Source organism: Poeciliopsis prolifica, unplaced genomic scaffold, assembly GCF_027474105.1.
Source record: "Poeciliopsis prolifica strain line A6 unplaced genomic scaffold, Auburn_PproV2 SCAFFOLD151, whole genome shotgun sequence".
Taxonomy (NCBI): domain Eukaryota; kingdom Metazoa; phylum Chordata; class Actinopteri; order Cyprinodontiformes; family Poeciliidae; genus Poeciliopsis; species Poeciliopsis prolifica.
Genome location: NW_026562526.1, coordinates 37,149 through 55,839, shown reverse-complemented (window position 1 = coordinate 55,839; position 18,691 = coordinate 37,149). Strand labels below are relative to the sequence as shown.

Genomic DNA, 18,691 nt, shown 5'->3' with positions numbered 1-18,691 from the left:
CGGACGGGACCGGAACTGGATCCCGGACCACCGCAGACCCGTCCTCCCAGCCAGGTACGGTACCGTTCAGCCCTAGCAGCAGCGGGACCGGCCGGCAGCGGCCGCCCGCGCGCTGCTCCCCCCGCTGAGCCGGCAGCTGCTGTCGGAACCGGACGGAGCTACGCTCCGGGTCTGGACTCTCCCGGACAGGTTGGGGTTGATTTCAGGTGTTTGCTGGTTTCTGTGCACAGGGCGACCCTGCTGGGCGGAGCTGAGAGCCAGGGCGGGGCAACCTGGCCCAGGTGGAAAGTCACACAGTTTCTATGAGAGGCTGCAGGTTTGAGTTCAGAGACTGAAAACATCTCCAGACAGTTGCTCTGCTGGTTCTGGTCCAGTTCCGCTGGTTCTGAACGGCTAATGGAGCAGAGCTGACCTTTACTCAGCCTGAGCCGGAGGAGGGCACACTCCATTTACCAGCTGGTCTGACCTTTCAGACAAGGCCACTTTATTAGGTACACCTGATGGATGGGTGGATCGAGCAGGTGCTCTCCAGGCCTCCTGAGACTCTGTGGGTCCCTGCAGAGGCTGCCTGTCCCAGTTCTGCAGAACCATGGATCTGGATCTCTGTTAGGGCCCATAGGTTGGTCTGATTGGGAGGAGCCCAGGAGGAGGATGGATCTGGAGCCTGCAGAGGCTCAGCAGCGTCTCTGTCGGATTCCCCTCTAAACTTAGTAGGTGACATTCGACACTGAGCAGAACCAGCTGCACTGGGATCAGCCTCCCCACCCTGAACAACAGGCTACATGCTACAAGTTTCAGGCTACATGCTGTAGCTTGCATGCTACATGCTACAGGTTACATGCTACATGTTACATCCATGATCCAGGTTAGGGTTAGCATCAGGAAAAACTGTTATTAGAGGTCCTTTTAATGATTTTCATCCAGACTGAAGCCAATAAGAAATGATAAGGATCCATTTCTGCTCCTGGTTCTGGACTCAGTGATGGTTCTGGACTCAGTGATGGTTCTGGAGTCGGTGATGGTTCTGGACTCAGTGTTTGAGTGGTTCTGGTCCCAGTGAGGTATTTGGCCTCCTGTTGCTGACCTTTCCCGTATCGGACCTCTCGGCGCTATCATCTCCAGATAACAAGACGTTTCCTGCCGGCTCCTGGTTGTGTCCGTGGGAGACCCTGTAGAGGGTCTGGAAGAATCGGAGGGTCTATATTAACCTGGTGAATCACAGCGAGCCTGGCATTCCCCGTCTCCTTTCACGCCATATAAGTCCTACCCCTCCTCCCCGTCCGCACCCCCTCCCACAATGCCGCGCTGCGATCCCTGGCTATTCTTAGCGCCGCGCCCCGCCGCCTCATCTTCCTCAGCCTTCCTCAACCTTCCTCCTGCCTGACCATTCAGACGGTTCCTCTCTTCCAGAGCGTCTCTGCGGTTCGGAACCGAGGATCCGCCTGGAGGAATGAGCTGCTACACGGTGACCCTGCCGGGCCCCGGGCCCTGGGGCTTCAGGCTGCAGGGGGGCAAGGACTTTAACATGCCACTGACCGTCTCCAGGGTAAGCATGGGGTCCGATCCGGTGGGGTCCGATCCGGCAGAGGGGTGTAAATACTTAAGGAGAGTTTCTGGTCGGACTGAGACTCTTTGCTGAACCAATCAGCCTCCAGCTCTGGTTTCATCATCAGGGAGACGTTACAGTGAAGCTGCTTGTTGCTCCCATCATCCCACGACTGGCTGCTGAGTTGGGCCTGCTGCTGCGCCCCCTCAAGGCCCCCGAGGCCTCGGCGGCCCCTCATTGCCTCGGCGGCCCCTCATGGCCTCGGTGGTCCCCCGTGGCTTCCACGGACCCTCGTGTCCTCGGCAGCCCCCCGTGGCCTCCGTGGCCCCTCATGACCTCGGGGGACCCCTAATGGCCTTGGCTCCTCATGGCCCCTCATGGCCACCTGTGGCCTCCACGGCCCCTCATCACCTCGGGGGACCCCTAATGGCCTTGGCGGCTCCTCATGGCCCCTCATGGCCACCTGTGGCCTCCACGGCCCCTCATTGCCCCCGAGGCTCGACAGCCCGTCATGGCCTCCGCGGCCCCTCGTGGCCTGGTGGCCCCTGAAAACAGAGCTGCAGCTTCTAAAACTGGACAGGGTTTATGTTTCCAGAGCTCGGTCTCTGAATAGCAGGTTCTGTCTTCATGGCCGCGCTGGCATCTGTTCTGGTTCTGCTGGTTCTACTGGGCCCTTCTGTTGGTGACTCTGGAACTAAACTCTAGAACATTAAACCAGAACAATAAAAACCCAGAAGTGTGGTTCTCCTGAGGTTCTGCAAGCCCAGGTTGCTCTGACAGTGACCAGTGGTCGGCTCGGCTAACTGGAATTAGCTAAGCTAACCCTAAAGCGCTAATCATAAACATTAGATCTGCTAATGCTAACTCATTCATTCATTTGTTATGCTCTTAATATTTGTTCAGTTTATTTATAAAATAAGCCGATACAATATTTTGAACAAACTTCAAAATAAGAGCATGAATATAAATGCTCAACTGCTTGGGGAATTATTAAGTTGATAACTAAAACTTCAAATTTGTGCTTTAGAATCTGTTTGGAACAGTTAATTTAGGGAAGCAGATTGTGGTAAAAGTTAACAAAGCCGCTAAATGTAACGTTAGCTCTGCGATTAGCAGAGTGGCGTTAGTATGTCCTCCACTGCTAGCTTCTTCAAGTCATCTGGATCGTTGGTTCGCTGTCTTTCTTCCTCTTGATATCAGTCCATTTATTCCCTTCAAGGTTCTGGCCAGGCCTGTTGAGCTGCTGTTGCCAGAGTGATAAACTGGTACTGTTTGTAATGTGGGTCGGTACCAAGTCCTGCTGGAAATTGAAATCAGCGTCTCCTTAAAACTTGTCATCAGAGGGAAACATGAAAAGCGCTGAGTTTACACTTTTTCCTTCCACTGAATTTTCCACTCATATTGTCCCAACTCTCAGTAGCAGCCCATGTCATTAGAAATGAGTGTTTTCTGAAAGGTTCTAATCGGTCCAGTAGAACTGTTCTGTCATAGACATTTTTATTGGTCCGATCTGATGGTTCTGTTGGTTCTGATGGTTCTGTTGTGGTCCGGTGTCTTACGAAGCCTCGTATGTTCTGGTTGATTTGAACCGAACATTTTTATCCAGAGGGAAGAAGCAGCTCGGTTCTGGTTCTGGTCACCTGGTTCAGATGTCAGAACCTCCTGCAGTTCTTGAGGTTCTACTGATGTTGGACTTTAATGTTCTGAAGGTGTCAGGAGAACCAGAACCATCAGTGACAATCAGAGACATGAAGCGCTTCTGGAAAAATGTATTTCTATTCATTAATTTATCAATTTGGATTATTTAATGTTCTAACGGTAACATCAGCTGTTTATGGGTCTGAACCATCACAGTTCTACCCTTTTATAAGTTACCAGATTAGCCTGGAAGACCCTCAGGTGGTTCTGATCCGGTCTGCAGGAGGTTCAGATAAACTAAAGGTTGATGTTGCAGTCGGCCAACAGGGGATCCTCTGGAAACAACAGCAGGAGGCGGCGCTATCTCTGGTACCAGGATCGATGGGGTTTTGGTATCAGAAGAACCGTTTTGGAGCAAACATCAGGTTTTCTCTGGTTCCTCATTTATATGGGTCCAAACTGCAGGAAGGAAAGTTCTGGTATCAAGGTTTGGATTATTTGGCCAAACTGCTGAGCAGAACTTGAGCTGATTGTGACTCAGTTAGCAGCTATAATTTGGGTTATTCATCATTCAGTCATACGTTCACCATGGGATTCACTCATTCATAAATGTCACCATTTAAAGCAAAACATTTAATTAGCGAGCTAAATATTTATGTTTTACCAACTAAATGTTAATCTGCAGAAACTGAAGTGATTCAGTTTCACCAGCAGGATGATAGAAGTTAGCAGGCTTTTACTTTGACAGTCCACTTCCCCTCATCAGGGGGGATTTTCCACATTAGCGAAACAGTTAGCTCTGTGCTAGCTAGATATGGAGATGGAAATATTGAAGTTCTCAACAAAATGGTTGAGTAGGAGTTAAACATTTGCTCCAGACTGCAGCTGTGCTACTAAATACTTAGATTCAAACTGTTTAGTTTAAAGGAAACTATTCAGCTGGTCAAGTTTTTAGTTCCAAGTGAAATATTTAGTATGAAGTGAAGCAAAAATATGACTAAAAAAATTAACCCAAATTATTGCTGTTAATTTCTGAGTGTAGCTTTAGTAATGGCTCTCTGTACATTTCTACAAACGTCTGAACTGGTTTCCCTTTAAACTGGTTTGTCCATCAGCTGAACTGGATCCAGTGACTCAGAGGGAATGTTTTCATTTCTTCTCTTCTGTAATCTGTGAAGGATGCAGCTTTCTGCTGATCTTTGTGTCATGTTTTGCTGTTGCTGCAAAGCGCAGCGGCTCTTTGCCCTGCAGGCGTCGGTTTTCCTGCAGCTTCAGCTGCTCCTGTAAACTTTACAGTGAAAGGCGAGCCGGCGGTAACCGGAGCCGTGCTGCAGCGCGGCGCTGACCCGGCCAGCACCGTCCCGGCCAGCACCATTCCGGCCAGCGACTCCCACAACTCCCATTACAGCAGCGGGGGCATCCCACATCCGCAGAGCCCAAATTAGACCTGCAGGGATGCTGGTGGATCCTATAGTGAAGAGGTCAGAGGTCAGAAGGAAACCCTACAGTTTTATATCAAACAAATACAGAAACATAAATATTTACCTCTTTTAAAGTGTTTTAGACCTTTAAGCAGATCAGATTTAAGGCCATAAATCAGAAATATTAGATTACTGAGAGAGAATCCATCCCAGAACCAGAACCAGAACCCTTCACGTCGGAACCAGAACGTCATAGATCACAGCCTAATGGGACATCTGGGATTGAAACGTCAGAAACTAGATGAAACGTCTGCTGCAGGACATAAACATCAATAACGTCTTGAAGGTCACAGCAGAAGAAGCAGAAGCAGCAGAAGAAGCAGCTGGTCTGGGCGCCATGTTGGTGAAAACATGGCCGCCGTGTTGGTGAAAACATGGCCGCCGTGTTGGTGAAAACATGGCCGCCGTGTTGGTGAAAACATGGCCGCCGTGTTGGTGAAAACATGGCCGCCGTGTTGGTGAAAACATGGCCGCCGTGTTGGTGAAAACATGGCCGCCGTGTTGGTGAAAACATGGCCGCTCGCTGAGAGCAGATCTGCATCAGTCAATAGCTTAAATGAGCAATTTAGCATCTTAGCATTAGCAGAACTAATGTTTATGATTAGCACTTCAGAGTTAGCATAGCTAGCTTTTAACTAGTGGGGGTCACTACAGTGTAACATAATTTAAAAATAATAACTGACCATAAATGATCCAGAAACCGGATCGCTATGGAAACGAGAAACGGTGACAGGAATATTCTATAAAATTAAGTTACGAAATTCAACAAAGAGCTTCAGGTAGATTAACAAGTTTAAATAATTAACCCTGAACTGAAACTAGATCAAATATCTGGTGATAACTTTATCAAAACATGATGAATGTTCTGATTTTCTAAATATTTCTGTTGGTTTTATGTTTAGCGGTGAATAAACTTTCATTTTTTAATGATGATTCTTTTCTTTCTGGAACCAAAACAAATTAATTTATTCAGATTAAATTACCAGAAATCAGAGAAATGTCTGAATCTGAACTACATGAAGCTGAAGCGTTTTGGACCGGCGGATCAGAAGCAACCAGAACCAGGGATCCTGGCGGCCGGTCCGGTCCGACCCAGTTGCGAAATGTGAGCCATGCAGGCTGCGACCTGTATGTGGGTCAGAGAGGCTCTGAAACCGGGCCGCCGCACAGGCCCGGCATTGTTCGGGCTCAGTGAGCAGCTTCCTGTTAAACTTCACGATCTGGTTCTGATTAATCTGGCAGCCAATCGGACCAGGAGCTGAGCTGGGGTCACAAGGTTCTGGAGGGTTGGAGAAGTTCTGGAAGGTTCTCCCTCTCAGCCCACTCTGATTCTGTCTCCCAGCGAGATTATTTGTCCCTAGATTACAGTAATCTGAGTGAACGGATGATAAATCGATCTGTTCTCATTCCACTGATTGTTTCTTGGAACGCCAGCGGTAATCCGCCGTGGCGCTGACCCGTTCTCCGTGTTCTGGCCCGGTTCTCTCTGTTGAGACAGATAACGCCGGGCAGCAAGGCGGCGCAGGGGAACCTTATCCAGGGCGACGTCATCGTGGCCATCGACGGCGTCGGCACCGAGGGGATGACCCACCTGGACGCCCAGAACAAGATCAAGATGGCGCACCACAGCCTGGCGCTCACCATGACCAAGTGAGGACCAGAGGTCACCTGAGGTCACCTCACCTGCAGAACCAGCAGCACTCATGATTTTTCTCCTGCAGGTCGAAGCGCCCCGTTGCCTTGGCGCCGCCCAGAATGGACGCCGTGATTCCCATGATCCCTCACCAGCAGGTAGCTCCGCCCCCTTGACTGCAGCTTCTCATGGTTCAGAAACTCTTTGCTGCCTCCAGTGGCGACATGAGGAACTGCTCCTTACAGCAGAACATCTCAGAATGTCGCATTAGAGAGGAAAACGTCTCACCAGTCGTCTCACAGTGAAGCGTCACACTGTGATGTCATGACTATGGCTGCAGCTGACTGGTTGCCAGGGAGATTCACTGTCATAAGAGGAGCTTGTACTTTACAGAAACTTCACATTTATTCTTCAACCATCCGTTTCTCATCAGTCTATGATTTTCTGAGAAAATTAATTTTGGGTTTTCTTTACCTGGAGCCATGACCAATAAAACTGCAAAACATATAAAGGCTTAAAATATTTTAGTCCCTGTGAGATGAATCTATTTGAAAAGTTTTTCACTTTCTGAGATGACTGGTGAGAAATATTGAAATTTATCACAATACTCTGTTTGATATTTAAAAAAAAATAAAGTTGATCTATTTCTGCTGCTGGATTATTAATCTGTCTGCTTCACCAATAATCAAACGATAGGAAACTGATAGATATAAATTAAAACAACAGTTAGATGAATCATTCCCAGCAGCACAGGGCATTCTGGGTAATCAAGGCTAGCGTGTTAGCCTAGCGCTAGCAGCAGAAATGGCTCCTGGTCTTCAGCCAAAGACTAAAGAGAAATCACTAAACTCTGACGCCTCCATCTTGTTTCATCTGGTGAAACAGGAAGTTGCTCTCAGTGTCTTCAGAGTTTTAGTGTTGTTTCCTGCAGTGGTTGTTGATGCAGCGCCCCCACAGGCCAGGAGGGGAACAGGCTGGTCAGACTCAGAACCACAGCAGCTGGAGGTGGAGCAGATGTTCTGGTTACAGTAGAACCGGGTTGACTGGACCGTCAGGAGGGAACAGACTGAATGTAAATGTTTAGGGTTAGAATAAAACCGTCACTGTTAAATAGTTGGAAGTGATTTTAGCTGCAGTTTGTATTTCTGTTGTACCAAAACTCCTCCACATAAATCTGATAGTTTGAAGATAAAATATACCAACCGAGTTGTTAAATATGGTCCAGATTCTAATTTTTAGCAAAGTGTGATTTTAGTCTTAAACTGGATAAGTCCTGCTGTGAGTCTGTCCCTCAGATGACCCCTCATGTCTCCTCCTCCCGGCGCCCGGCGCCTCAGGTAAACGGCCGTGCGTCTGCGCCGCCCCAGCCTGCGGCGGCCGGCTCTCCGGGGAGGAGTGGCGCGGCGCCCAGCCCCCACCACCGGGGGCAGTATAACTCCCCCATCGGCCTGTACTCAGAGGAGACTCTGAGGGAGATGGCGGCCATGCAGGCGGGGTACGTAGAGAGCATGCCACTAACGCTGCTGACCTTTGACCCCAGGGAGGAGGAACCAAACCTGATCAGAACATTTAGGGATGAAACTTTTAGCTGAAGCGCAGAGGTCAGTTAATCCAGAGCGGCGATTCTTCAGCTGGGTTTGGTGACCGAGCCAACGCCGAGGCCGGACACCTGTCGGAGCGAGGGCGTCTCTAAAGGTCAGGGGTAACCCGACCCCACCCCAACACGCGTCACAAGGGTTCGGGACTGAAATTATAGATGACGGTTGACTTGTAGAGGAATTAAAACAAACGTTCTCAGCATTTAATCCAGAAGAATCCAAAGATTCAGCAGCTGGAGATCTGGAGCTGCTCCGGTTTAAACACGAGAAGCAGAGGGCAGAGATTTACATCTACATCTTTAATCTGGTTCCGGAACCAGATTAAAGGTTCTGCAACCAGATTAAAGGTTCTGGAACCAGATTAAAGGTTCTGCAACCAGATTAAAGGTTCTGGAACCAGATTAAAGGTTCTGCAACCAGATTAAAGGTTCTGGAACCAGATTAAAGGTTCTGCAACCAGATTAAAGGTTCTGGAACCAGATTAAAGGTTCTGGAACCAGATTAAAGGTGGTCCTGGCCCGTTTGGAGGAGGACCTGAAGGTTCTTGATGAAGAACGCCTCCTGCTGACGGACGCTGATCTTCATTTCTTCATGTGAAGGCTTTTGTTCAGCCTCTGATGATGTTTCTTCTTCTTCTGTTTCTGTCGTCTGTTTGTCTCCAAGGTTTTCTGCCCCGCTCCTCCCAAGTTAGTACCCTGTCTGCTGTGTGTCTGACGGTTTGCTGTGGTTCTGCTGGATGTCTGTAGATTAGCACGAATCTTTAGCTGCTGGAACCTCAGTGGGTAGTTTAGTGTTTCTGGGAGTGAAAATGTCTTGATCAGAAAATAATTTAATCTCTTAATTCCTTTTATTTCTGTCTCAATGTCAGATTATGACAGTAATCAGCGTTTGACACCAAATCCAGTTCAGCCAAACCTTCCTGCAGACTGCATGCTGCCGAGTGCATGAATTGCATTATTATTATATTAGTTATTATTATTACTGCTAATATTGAAAGATTTTTCTACAGTTAGAAATAAAGATGAAAGTTTTGTTTCTGGCGAAATGGGACGAAGTTTTAATTCTTTGTGACGTTTATTCAGTTCCAAGTTTGGTTTCACGAATAGTTTCCTCGTCAGTTTGAGGACATTTAGTTATGTTGATGCACAGTAGCGTCTCCGACGCGTCTCCAGAGCCTCCCATCGGGTCTCCTATGTGTCTTGATGTTCTGGTTGAGGCCAGCCCAGTCCTGCTTGCTGGTTCTGAGGTGAACCGGGCCTGTGCTGTGTTTGCTGTGAGCATGCAGCTTTCTGGTTGCTTCTTCTTCTTGTTTTAAACTCAAACCCAGTCGTCCAACCGTCCTGTCCTCCGTGTCTTCCTGGTCTTGTCCGTCCTCCCCCCTCAGTGCCGGCTTCAGCCCCGGCGTACTAAGGACTCGGGCCTGTCGGCCCAGAAGACCATCGAGGTGACGGGTCCGGGCGGGAAGGCCACCATCATCCACGCCCAGTACAACATGCCCATCAGCCTGTACTCGCAGGACGCCATCATGGACACCATCGCCGGCCAATCGCAGGCCAAGGGACACGATGCTGGGTAGGACGCTGCCTGATGTCCAACTCTTTGGACAAGTTGGTGCTTTGGGTAAAATCTGACCTCCGTGGAGGTTCTGGTTCTGTTGGGTTCAGTTCTGAGCAGCTGAACTGTCTGAGCTCAGTCCTCCACTTTTATTGTCCTGTTTCATTCGAAGGTCCGTTTATTGACTTGTTGCTCTGCTGGGTTCTGGTTCTGGGAACTCTAGGAGATCCAGACTCTAGTTCTGGTTCTGGTTGCTCTTCTTGATTACCTTTGCTGTCAGAAGGATCAATAATCACAGACGGTTCTGATGGTGTTGGTTCTGTTCAATAATAGTGTTCTGGTTCTGATGGTCGGCTTGTAGGTTCTGTTTCCCTTCGTTTCTATTTCGCTGTGATGAAAAACAAAAACTGATTTTTAATACGTTTATTAAAAACAGTAGAAACTCATTAAAATAATCAATATTTCTGATGTGCAAAATGAAAAACTTTAGAAAACAAACCAGAAAGTCTTAAAAATATGAGTTTTAGGGCCAGAGTGAAAACTGAGAATGAAGTCAGAACATCAAAATAAAATTACAAGAAAAAAGTTTTAATGAGTAAAAGTTTGAAGAGTTTTCAGGATTTGATGATCAGTTCAGACGTTTACTGTTAATCATAATAATTTGATGCCAAATATAATTTCACAAGATGCTCAAAATTTATAATTTTAATTTTTTTTGTTGGAGGAGCTGACATAAAATTATAACTTTATTCTGGAGATTTAAAAAAAAACCCAGATTGACCCTGAATGACCCCAGATTGACCCTGAATGACCCCAGATTGACCCTGAATGACCCCAGATTGACCCTGAGTTCTGCGCGTCTCTGGAGGTGAAAAATGTTGACTGAAGAGAAAATCTCTGAATGTTCTGATCCGGTTTCTCCTCTGATCAGTTCTTGTTTTATTTTCCCATCTCAGTATCAAGTCAGTGTGTCTTTAACCCAGTTAACCCAGTTAACCCAGTTAACCCAGTTAACTCAGTTAAACCAGTTAACCCAGTTAACCCAGTTAAACCAGTTAACCCAGTTAACCCAGTTAACCCACTCAGATCGAGGAGCCGGAGCTCTTCCAGCTCTGGCTCTGATTGATGCTCCTGAAGCGGTTCTGTTCTGACCCGGTCCGGTTCTGGTTGCAGTCGTGTCTCTGTAAGCGACCGGCTGGTGGACAGCGCCTCTCCAGTCTGCCAGGCGGTCCGGACCACAGACCAGAACCAGAACCAGAGTGACTGGAGTCGCCGCGGCGCCCAGTCCAAGACGTTCCAGCTGCTGGCCCATCTGACCCAAACCGAGCCCAGTAGGTCTGGTTCTGCTGGTTCTGGAGGACAAAGGCGGAGCGATCAATGGGTTCTTTATTTCTGCTTCCAGCTCAGCAGCAGGAGGATGAGGAGGAGGAGGAGGTGATGAAGAGGAGCAGGTAGACTCCGCCTCCTCACCTGAGCACCCCCCTCTCCCTCCCTCACTTTACTGACCCGAACCTGCAGGTCCATTTCTCCAGCTGCATGCAGTGAGTGTGTGTGTCCAGCAGGGGGAGCTGCAGCTCTGCAGGCTGACCTGGATCCACTGGATTTCTGGAACGAGACGGAAACGGATCCAGAATGTCAAACCTCATGATGGGAGCATAGAGCTCCAGAACATATCGGTGTTTCAGTCGCCTCACTTTATTTTAACAGGAAACTAAATACACACAGCAGACAAACATTCATAAAACTTAATATTTCTTAATGAACCGTCTGCCGGGTTTCTAGCATCAGTTACCCTGGCAACAGACACAGGAAGTTGGAAACCTGAGCAGAACGTAAAGTTTCTCCTGTTGCTTCAGTCCCGAGTTTCTCTGGAGGCAGAAACAGCAGAAAGCATCATGTGAGTGTAACAGGCTCCGCCCACCGGCCCGCCGCCGCCGGGCGGCGGCTCTCTGCTCTTCATCCTCCATTAATCCCATCGATCCTCCAGGCTCCACTGGTCCTGGATCGATGCAGCAGCGGTCGGCTGTTTCCTCCAGAGAGTTTATTTTGTCTCTGGGAGGAAGAGGAAGCAGATTAGATCCAACTGAAGGTCGACTTCCTGCTGGAAACGGATTAAAACACTCAGTTCATTTCACTCCTATAAAACAGCAGATGTGTTAAAATGTCAGATTGAAAACAACAAGAAACAAGACAATTTAAATATTCTGCAAGAAATAATAAAACTTGTTTCAGAACCACAAAAAATAACATTGTTTGGTTATTTATCTCTAACAATATTAAATCAGAAGCTTTATTTAATTAACTTCACAGTTTCCACTTTGATATCCCAAAACAATGCCTTTTATTAAACTAATAAAGACTAACATTTAACTTTCACCACATTAAATATTTTATATATCAACTCAGTTTTCCATGGTTAAATGTCTTTTGACTGTTTGCCAGAGGAAAAAATACATATTTTGCAGAAGAAAATCCCAAAGTGCTCAATATTTTCCAAATAAACACCAAGGAGTAATAATTGGGTGCTTCAGTCTTGGTTAAAAATTAATATTATTGATTATGAGGATTATAACATTTAACCATTAGATCCAAACAGGATTCAGAATTGAATAAAAACCAGTAACAGATGTGAGCAGGAGTCTGACATGGAGATGATGTCATGGAGGAACGTCTGACCTCTTCCTCCTCCTCCTCTTCCTCACTGCTCCAGATCTAATAAAGCTCTAATCACATTGATCCAACATCCAGCTGCTGCTCCCAGCAGGGATTCATCCTGAAACATTCCTGACTCCCAGCAGATCACCCGTCCTCTGATTGGACAAAACCCCAGCAGATCATCAGCTTGTGAATGTAGACGGTTGACAGGAAGCAGTAGAGGTCAGAGGGTGAGGAAGTGTTGATTTCAGTCTTCAGAGAGAGGCGGTGCGTTTAAGTGTTTCACAGAGAGTGGGACATCAGGCCACCTGCTGAGCTGATTGGTCGATTAAAGAGGCAGAAATATTTCTGAAGAAACTTTGAGATGGTTGGATGGATGAAGAGAGCATTACTTGGTCACACCAAGCAGCCAATCAAAGGCTCTGTAGCCTGACCAATCAGAAGACAGTCCGTGATGAAGACTGCACCTTCACATGAAGGCTCTGCTGTGGGAATTGAACCTTCGATTTTAACATGTGTTTGTGCTTTTCCAGCCAGTACGGGATGGCCCGCCCACGCACCAGGCTCCGCCCCCTCAGCAGTTCCAGCCGCAGCAGTTCCAGCCCATGCCGCCGCTCTACCAGCAGCCTCCCCCACTCCAAGCCCCGCCCACCCAGCAGAGCTCCATCCAGATCCCCGTTGGCTCCGCCCCCCGAAGGTGGTGAGCACGGCCTGCATCTTCCCCTCCCAGCCAGGTGAGGGAGTGTGAATATGGTGGCCGTCAGAGGGCGCACATCAGCAGATATCAGGCTGTAACCAGAACACCTGTCAGTCAGAGTGAAGGTCAGAGGTCACCATTGCTGATTCTCAGAGTCTCAAAAGGCTTCAGCATAATAAAAGCCAATATATAACAACGCTGTTTTTAGGAGAAGCTAATGCTAAAACCAGAGTTATTTCACTCCTAGATTTGAGCTGAAGAGAAGCTCAGTGCGCTAAGCGCTTTCAGAGTCAGCCTGTCTGTTCACTTTGTGATGCTATCAGACCGTGTTGCCTGTGTCTGCAGCTCCAGTCCAGCCCCGCCCTGCAGCAGCCGCCCCACCCCCTGCCGCTCCTCTCCGGGTTCCTCCACCGCCAACCGACCGCCCTGGGTGACCGACACCAACTTCGCCGATAAGTTCGACCCGGGGAAGACCACCACCTCCTCCGCGAAGGTCCAGCCGCTTCCTCAGGCGGCTCCGCCCCCGCCGGCGTACATCCCTAACCCGTCCCCCGCCGGCCGCCCGCCCCCAGCTCCGCCCACATCACACCGAGCCCCGCCCCCTTCCTTCCTGTGGCGAGGGGCGTGGCTCAAAGAGCAGAGAGGTTCGCCGCCAGCAGCGCACGCCTCTGTGTTCAGCGTGCAACAGCGTCATTAGGTACGGGCCTCGGCGTTCATCAGAGCGGCTCGTTGCGGTGCATAGTGTGTGACGGTGTTGCTGTGGTCCCAGGGGCCCCTTCCTGGTGGCCCTCGGCCGGTCCTGGCACCCCGAAGAGTTCAACTGCCACTACTGCCACGTCTCCCTGGCCGACGTCAGCTTCGTGGAGGAGCAGAACAACGTCTACTGTGAGAACTGCTACGAGGAGTTCTTCGCTCCAACCTGTGCCCGCTGCAACACCAAGATCATGGGGGTGAGGCAGACCCTGGGGTCATAGGTCATCCTGACTCTCATGTAGTGGTTAGAAAGCCACTTTGCACGTGTTTTGAGTTTAAAGCTCTGAGGTGATGGGAATGGGAACAAAGTCTTGACATAGTTAGCAAGCCAGCTAATGGTAATGCTAGCACAGGAATCGCATAGAAGGAAAGCCAAAAAGGGCAAAAACAACGAGAATTATACAGGATGGCTCAGTCCTCAGGGAGCTAACTGCTAGCACACCGCGCTAACATTAGCAATAGCAGAAAACACAATGCTACTGCGAGCAAAGCAATGACCAGGATGTCATAGCAACACAGTTGTCTTTTGCACAACAAATACTCCACCTCTGATGTGGGAACATTTCCGAGAGAAATGGTGCTAAGAGGTTCTGATGGCTTAATTCACCAACAACCAAACATTTTGACCTCCATTTGTAGTTTCAAATCCTGGAACTTGGACTACAAAATTACTGCAAGAAATAAAAATGGCAGATTTGTGAAATTGGTGAGAAATCCAAACACAAAACAGAGAAGAGACGAGAGACCAGATTCATCATCAATGCTGTTCTAGAAATTCAAAGTATACACAAAATATATTTAAGGGCTAAAAAAAAAATTGTTTGCATTATACATAAATATTTAACATTACAATAGTTTATTTTTTCTGATTTTTGAGATTCTGAGGCCTTGGTTAGTTTGTTGCCTCTGGTGTTTCTCTGAGTGACGTAACGACCACATGCGTTGCAGGAAGTGATGCACGCCCTGCGGCAGACGTGGCACACCACCTGCTTCGTGTGCGCCGCCTGCGGGAAACCGTTTGGAAACAGCCTGTTCCACATGGAGGACGGGGAGCCGTACTGCGAGAAAGGTACAGCGGACCCCGTTCTCTGGGACAGAACCGGGTTTATACTGGAGGCTTCAGGTCCACCAACAGGGAACATGGTCTGAAGAGACGACCAGGAAAAGACAGGGAACTTGGTCCTGCTGGTGGTTAAAGTGGTTACATCAGTAGGAAGGTGGAGCTGGTTTTGTTGTTGTGGAGATGAAGATTTGTTTCATAAATTATCTGTGATGATTTTAATTTCCTTGCTATCAGTGGTGGTGCTGCTAGCTTTAGCTAACTCTAAACGCTAAAAATAAAAATTCTGAAGTTGGAACACCAACATAGTAAACAGTGGAAGCTAATGCTAAAGCCGATGATAAGTTTGAATTTGTCTGCTGTTTGAATTTAAATTGCATCCATAAAAATGAATTTAGGAGAAGCTAAGTGTGCTAAAAAATTCAAAGTTAGCAAAAACTTTGTTAGCTCTGAGCTAAAGCTAAAGCTCAGAGCTAAAACTTTGCTATTACCAGCTAGCAGAAGTGTTCCCACCATTGGTTCTGACGGATCTTTGATCCTTGGAATAAAAATGGTGAATTTGCTGGAAGTCCTTGTTTAGCAGTTCTGAAACAAATATTAGCATGTTAGCGCGTTAGCAGCTTAGCGTTGGTCCTTCTGCTCCGTCAGATTACGTCGCCCTGTTCAGCACCAAGTGTCACGGCTGCGACTTCCCGGTGGAGGCTGGAGATAAATTCATCGAGGCTCTGGGCCACACCTGGCACGACACCTGCTTCGTGTGCGCAGTAAGAGCCGGCTCAGAGGCAGAGGTCAGAGGTCAGGCTGTCCTTTAAGTGCTGCTGTCTCTGCAGGTGTGCCACGTGAACCTGGAGGGTCAGCCCTTCTACTCCAAGAAGGACAAGCCTCTGTGCAAGAAGCACGCCCACGCCATCAACGTGTAGAGCTGAGCTGAGTGAGCAGCCGCCATGCTAACCACCAGCTACTGATGATGATGATGATGATGATTCTGCTTCCAGACAGGAAGTCCTGCTGCTGCATGCGACCGGGCTCAGGTCAGAGACAGCCGGCTCCATGCTGCACCTGCAGGGAAAAATGATCCCTCAACTACAGACGATGGGTTGATGCTGGAGAACAAATTATTTTTAACGTCACTTTTAGTCGTTGAATACAGTTTGATGTTTTAACACAAAGTTTTAGATTTTAAACTTGTGCCATCTTTTTATTCTAGACACAAACCATAAAGTTCTGTTTTTATTTTTTAATCAACCTGCAGATGTGCCTGTTTGACTTTTATTATGTATAGAGATGCTTTCAGCTCAACAGGAGTTTGGTTCTGGTTCTGGTTCTGGTGCCGATCTCTGGACTGAACAGCATCAGATCCAGAAACTCTATGCTGTGAAGCTTTTCTGTCTGCAGCAGCTTCATCTCAGACCCAACAGATCCACACAGGAAACGCTAACGAGTCGTTTCCTGTGTGACCTGCCGGGGCGCTGCTGCAGACTGAGCTGATGGAGCCGATCCTCCTCTGTCTTTATCTCAAACCTTTTCTATTTATTGATCGCTGAGTGTATTTTGAAGTGTTTATTTTAGTTTTTTTTTTACCTGAACTGTAAACGTGTCTGAGCTGCCGCAGATCAGACGCTCAGGTGTAACGGGTCCGTTCACACTGCAGAACTTCAGAACCACTTCCTCTGGATTACAGGAGGCTGCTGCAGCTTCAGGTAAATTAAACACAAACACAGAAATAATCCAGAATGACAGTAGAGATAATCACAATCTGCTTTTTAACCTGATTAACTTTTAATAAAAGTAAAAAACGTAGTTAGAGGAGCAGTAAATCTGAAAGTTTGATCAGAATCTGGACCAGAAACCAGATTCCAATCCAGAAGATTCAGGGTTGAGATTATTTTGGACCACAGAAACCAGTTTGCTAACTATAAATACTGTTTTAGCGTCTCCTGGTGGCTAGTACAAGAACTGCACTTAGATCTATCTTTCACCTCCATCTCTGCTACTGCTTTTAGTTAATAAGCACCAGTCTCAGCAGGTGTCTGCTAATATCCAGACCTCTGCTGTCAACCAGAAAGAACATCGCCCAACAGGCTAGAATCATCTGCATAGAAACGAATATTAAATATTATTGCTATGTTTGCTAAACCGTCGCTGCGTTGGCTGAGTAGATGTTCAGGAAACAGACCTGCTGCCAGAGACCTGAAGAGAATATTTCAGATTATAACCTGGGATGCAATTTAGCAACAGTTTTAAACAATGTTTGAAAGTTATTTTGACTTTATCCTTGTTGTATGTTTGTAACAACTGGTTTGTGTTTTCTGATCTAACTCTGTCATTTGGTTTAACGTTCTCACAGAAATCATGAAAGCTGTTACAATTAACAAGGTTTTTGCTAATTATTGGGGTAAAATGTTTTTCATTTATGTACGTATTCTCATAAACCTGTTTATAGCAGCCTCAACTGGCCGCTGAAGAAACTGCAGCCACTTCAAGCCAAAAAAAACTACGTAACTAAAGTCAGATTTTTAATTTAAATTTGTATTTTTTATGGAGTGAAACAAAAGTAATGATTTCTGATGTGTGTTTTTAGGCCATTTGAACATAGATTATAATAAAACCCAGCAGCAGTACCTTCAGTGACCACAGGTGTCACCAAAATCCACCTGAGAAGACAAGACAGCTCAGTATGACAGATTATTAGGGCCAGAATATGTTTTAACTTTAAAAAAAACTCATAATATTACCAGAAGAAAGTCATGAAATCATGAGAAAATGTATAAATTGGAGCAAAGATTGGAGAGAATAGAGATTTGATGTCTGTGGTTCTTTCTCCTAAATAGATTCAATTGTTTCAAAGTCCTGATAATAAATGTTAAAATATTATCTCCTTATTTGTCAAATGGAAACGAAAGCATAACTTCACAACATGCTGAACGTTCCTCATGTTAGCGCAGCACTAAGACTGATTTGTCAGTTCTCATAAAATTATTACTTTATTCTGATAATATTATGACTTCATTCTGGTGTTATTACACCTTTATGGTTGATCAACCTTTTTATTGTAATATTACTATTTTCATATTAACATTTTTCTGGTAAAAGTCATTTATACAACGTTTTTCTGCTAATGAATTTATTCTCATATTATTATGAGTTTATTTTTGAAAATTTTTCTTGTAATATTCTGATTCTATTCTGGTGTTTTTGGACTATTCTTGTATTATTACAACATTATTGTGAAAATATTATGACATTATTCTGTATTGTTTAACTTTACTGTAGGACCTTTTTGTTGTGATATTCTGACTTTATTTTCAAATTATTTTGACTATTGTCATATACTTTCTTTCTCATATTATTACTTTATTTTGATAATATTTTGTCTTTATTTTTGTATTTCAACCTTTTCTTGTAAAATTGTCTTTGTTCTCATGACAACATTCTCCCACTTTTAGCTCTTTCTGTCTCGTTTGTTGCGCCATCTAGTGGTGGTTTAAGGATCTGAACTAAAACAGTCTGAAGTTCTGCAGTGTGAACGTTGTTTCACTGAATGCTTGATTCTTTTTTAAAGATTATGTTGGTTTCTGTGCGTAGATCCGAGTCGTTCAGAGTCTTTGTGCCTTTTCTCCTCAGCAGCTCCGTTCGGGTCGGACTCGGTTTTCCTCCTTGTTGGGCCGACTGGTTCATGATCTGTGTTGGGTTTTTACTCCGTCTCGTCCTTTTATACGGTTTGTTTTCAGGGTGAATGCAGTGTGCATGCAGAGCAGCATGTCGGTGTTAGTTTAGACAGAGAAGTGCTAACCTCACCGTTTGAATTAAAGCTGCCTGGTTTCGTGTTGACAGGCGGATAACGAATAAAGAAGCACCGCAAACACAATCAGCTGGTCGTTTTCATTCTTTGAAATCTTATCATTCATTGGTCAGTAAGAAATCAGATTCATAAACTGTGGAAAACATTTAAATGATTGAAAATAAGGAATATTCTTTCTGTTCTCTGACCTTTGACCTTTATTCAGTTCCTGTTTCAGGTTTCTGTAACTAATTTGAGCTGCAGATGTCAAAATCACAATGATTCACTTTTAACC

The 18,691-nt window shown here is 46.3% G+C and overlaps 1 protein-coding gene across 1 annotated transcript; it reads left to right on the top strand.

Annotated features, from left to right (window-relative positions):
• Nucleotides 1–1,334: 1,334 nt before the first annotated feature.
• LOC129355947 (LIM domain-binding protein 3-like) lies at nt 1,335–18,483 on the top strand. Its single transcript, XM_055025583.1, is given in 18 exon segments — nt 1,335–1,546; nt 6,164–6,315; nt 6,387–6,456; nt 7,636–7,793; nt 9,224–9,233; nt 9,308–9,468; nt 10,624–10,856; nt 10,969–11,126; nt 12,639–12,789; nt 12,792–12,839; nt 13,148–13,197; nt 13,200–13,356; nt 13,359–13,457; nt 13,460–13,499; nt 13,572–13,752; nt 14,504–14,624; nt 15,264–15,379; nt 15,446–18,483. Coding segments are annotated over 18 exon segments (2,091 nt in total). The 5' UTR covers nt 1,335–1,450; the 3' UTR covers nt 15,536–18,483.
• The last annotated feature ends 208 nt before the right edge of the window (nt 18,484–18,691 follow it).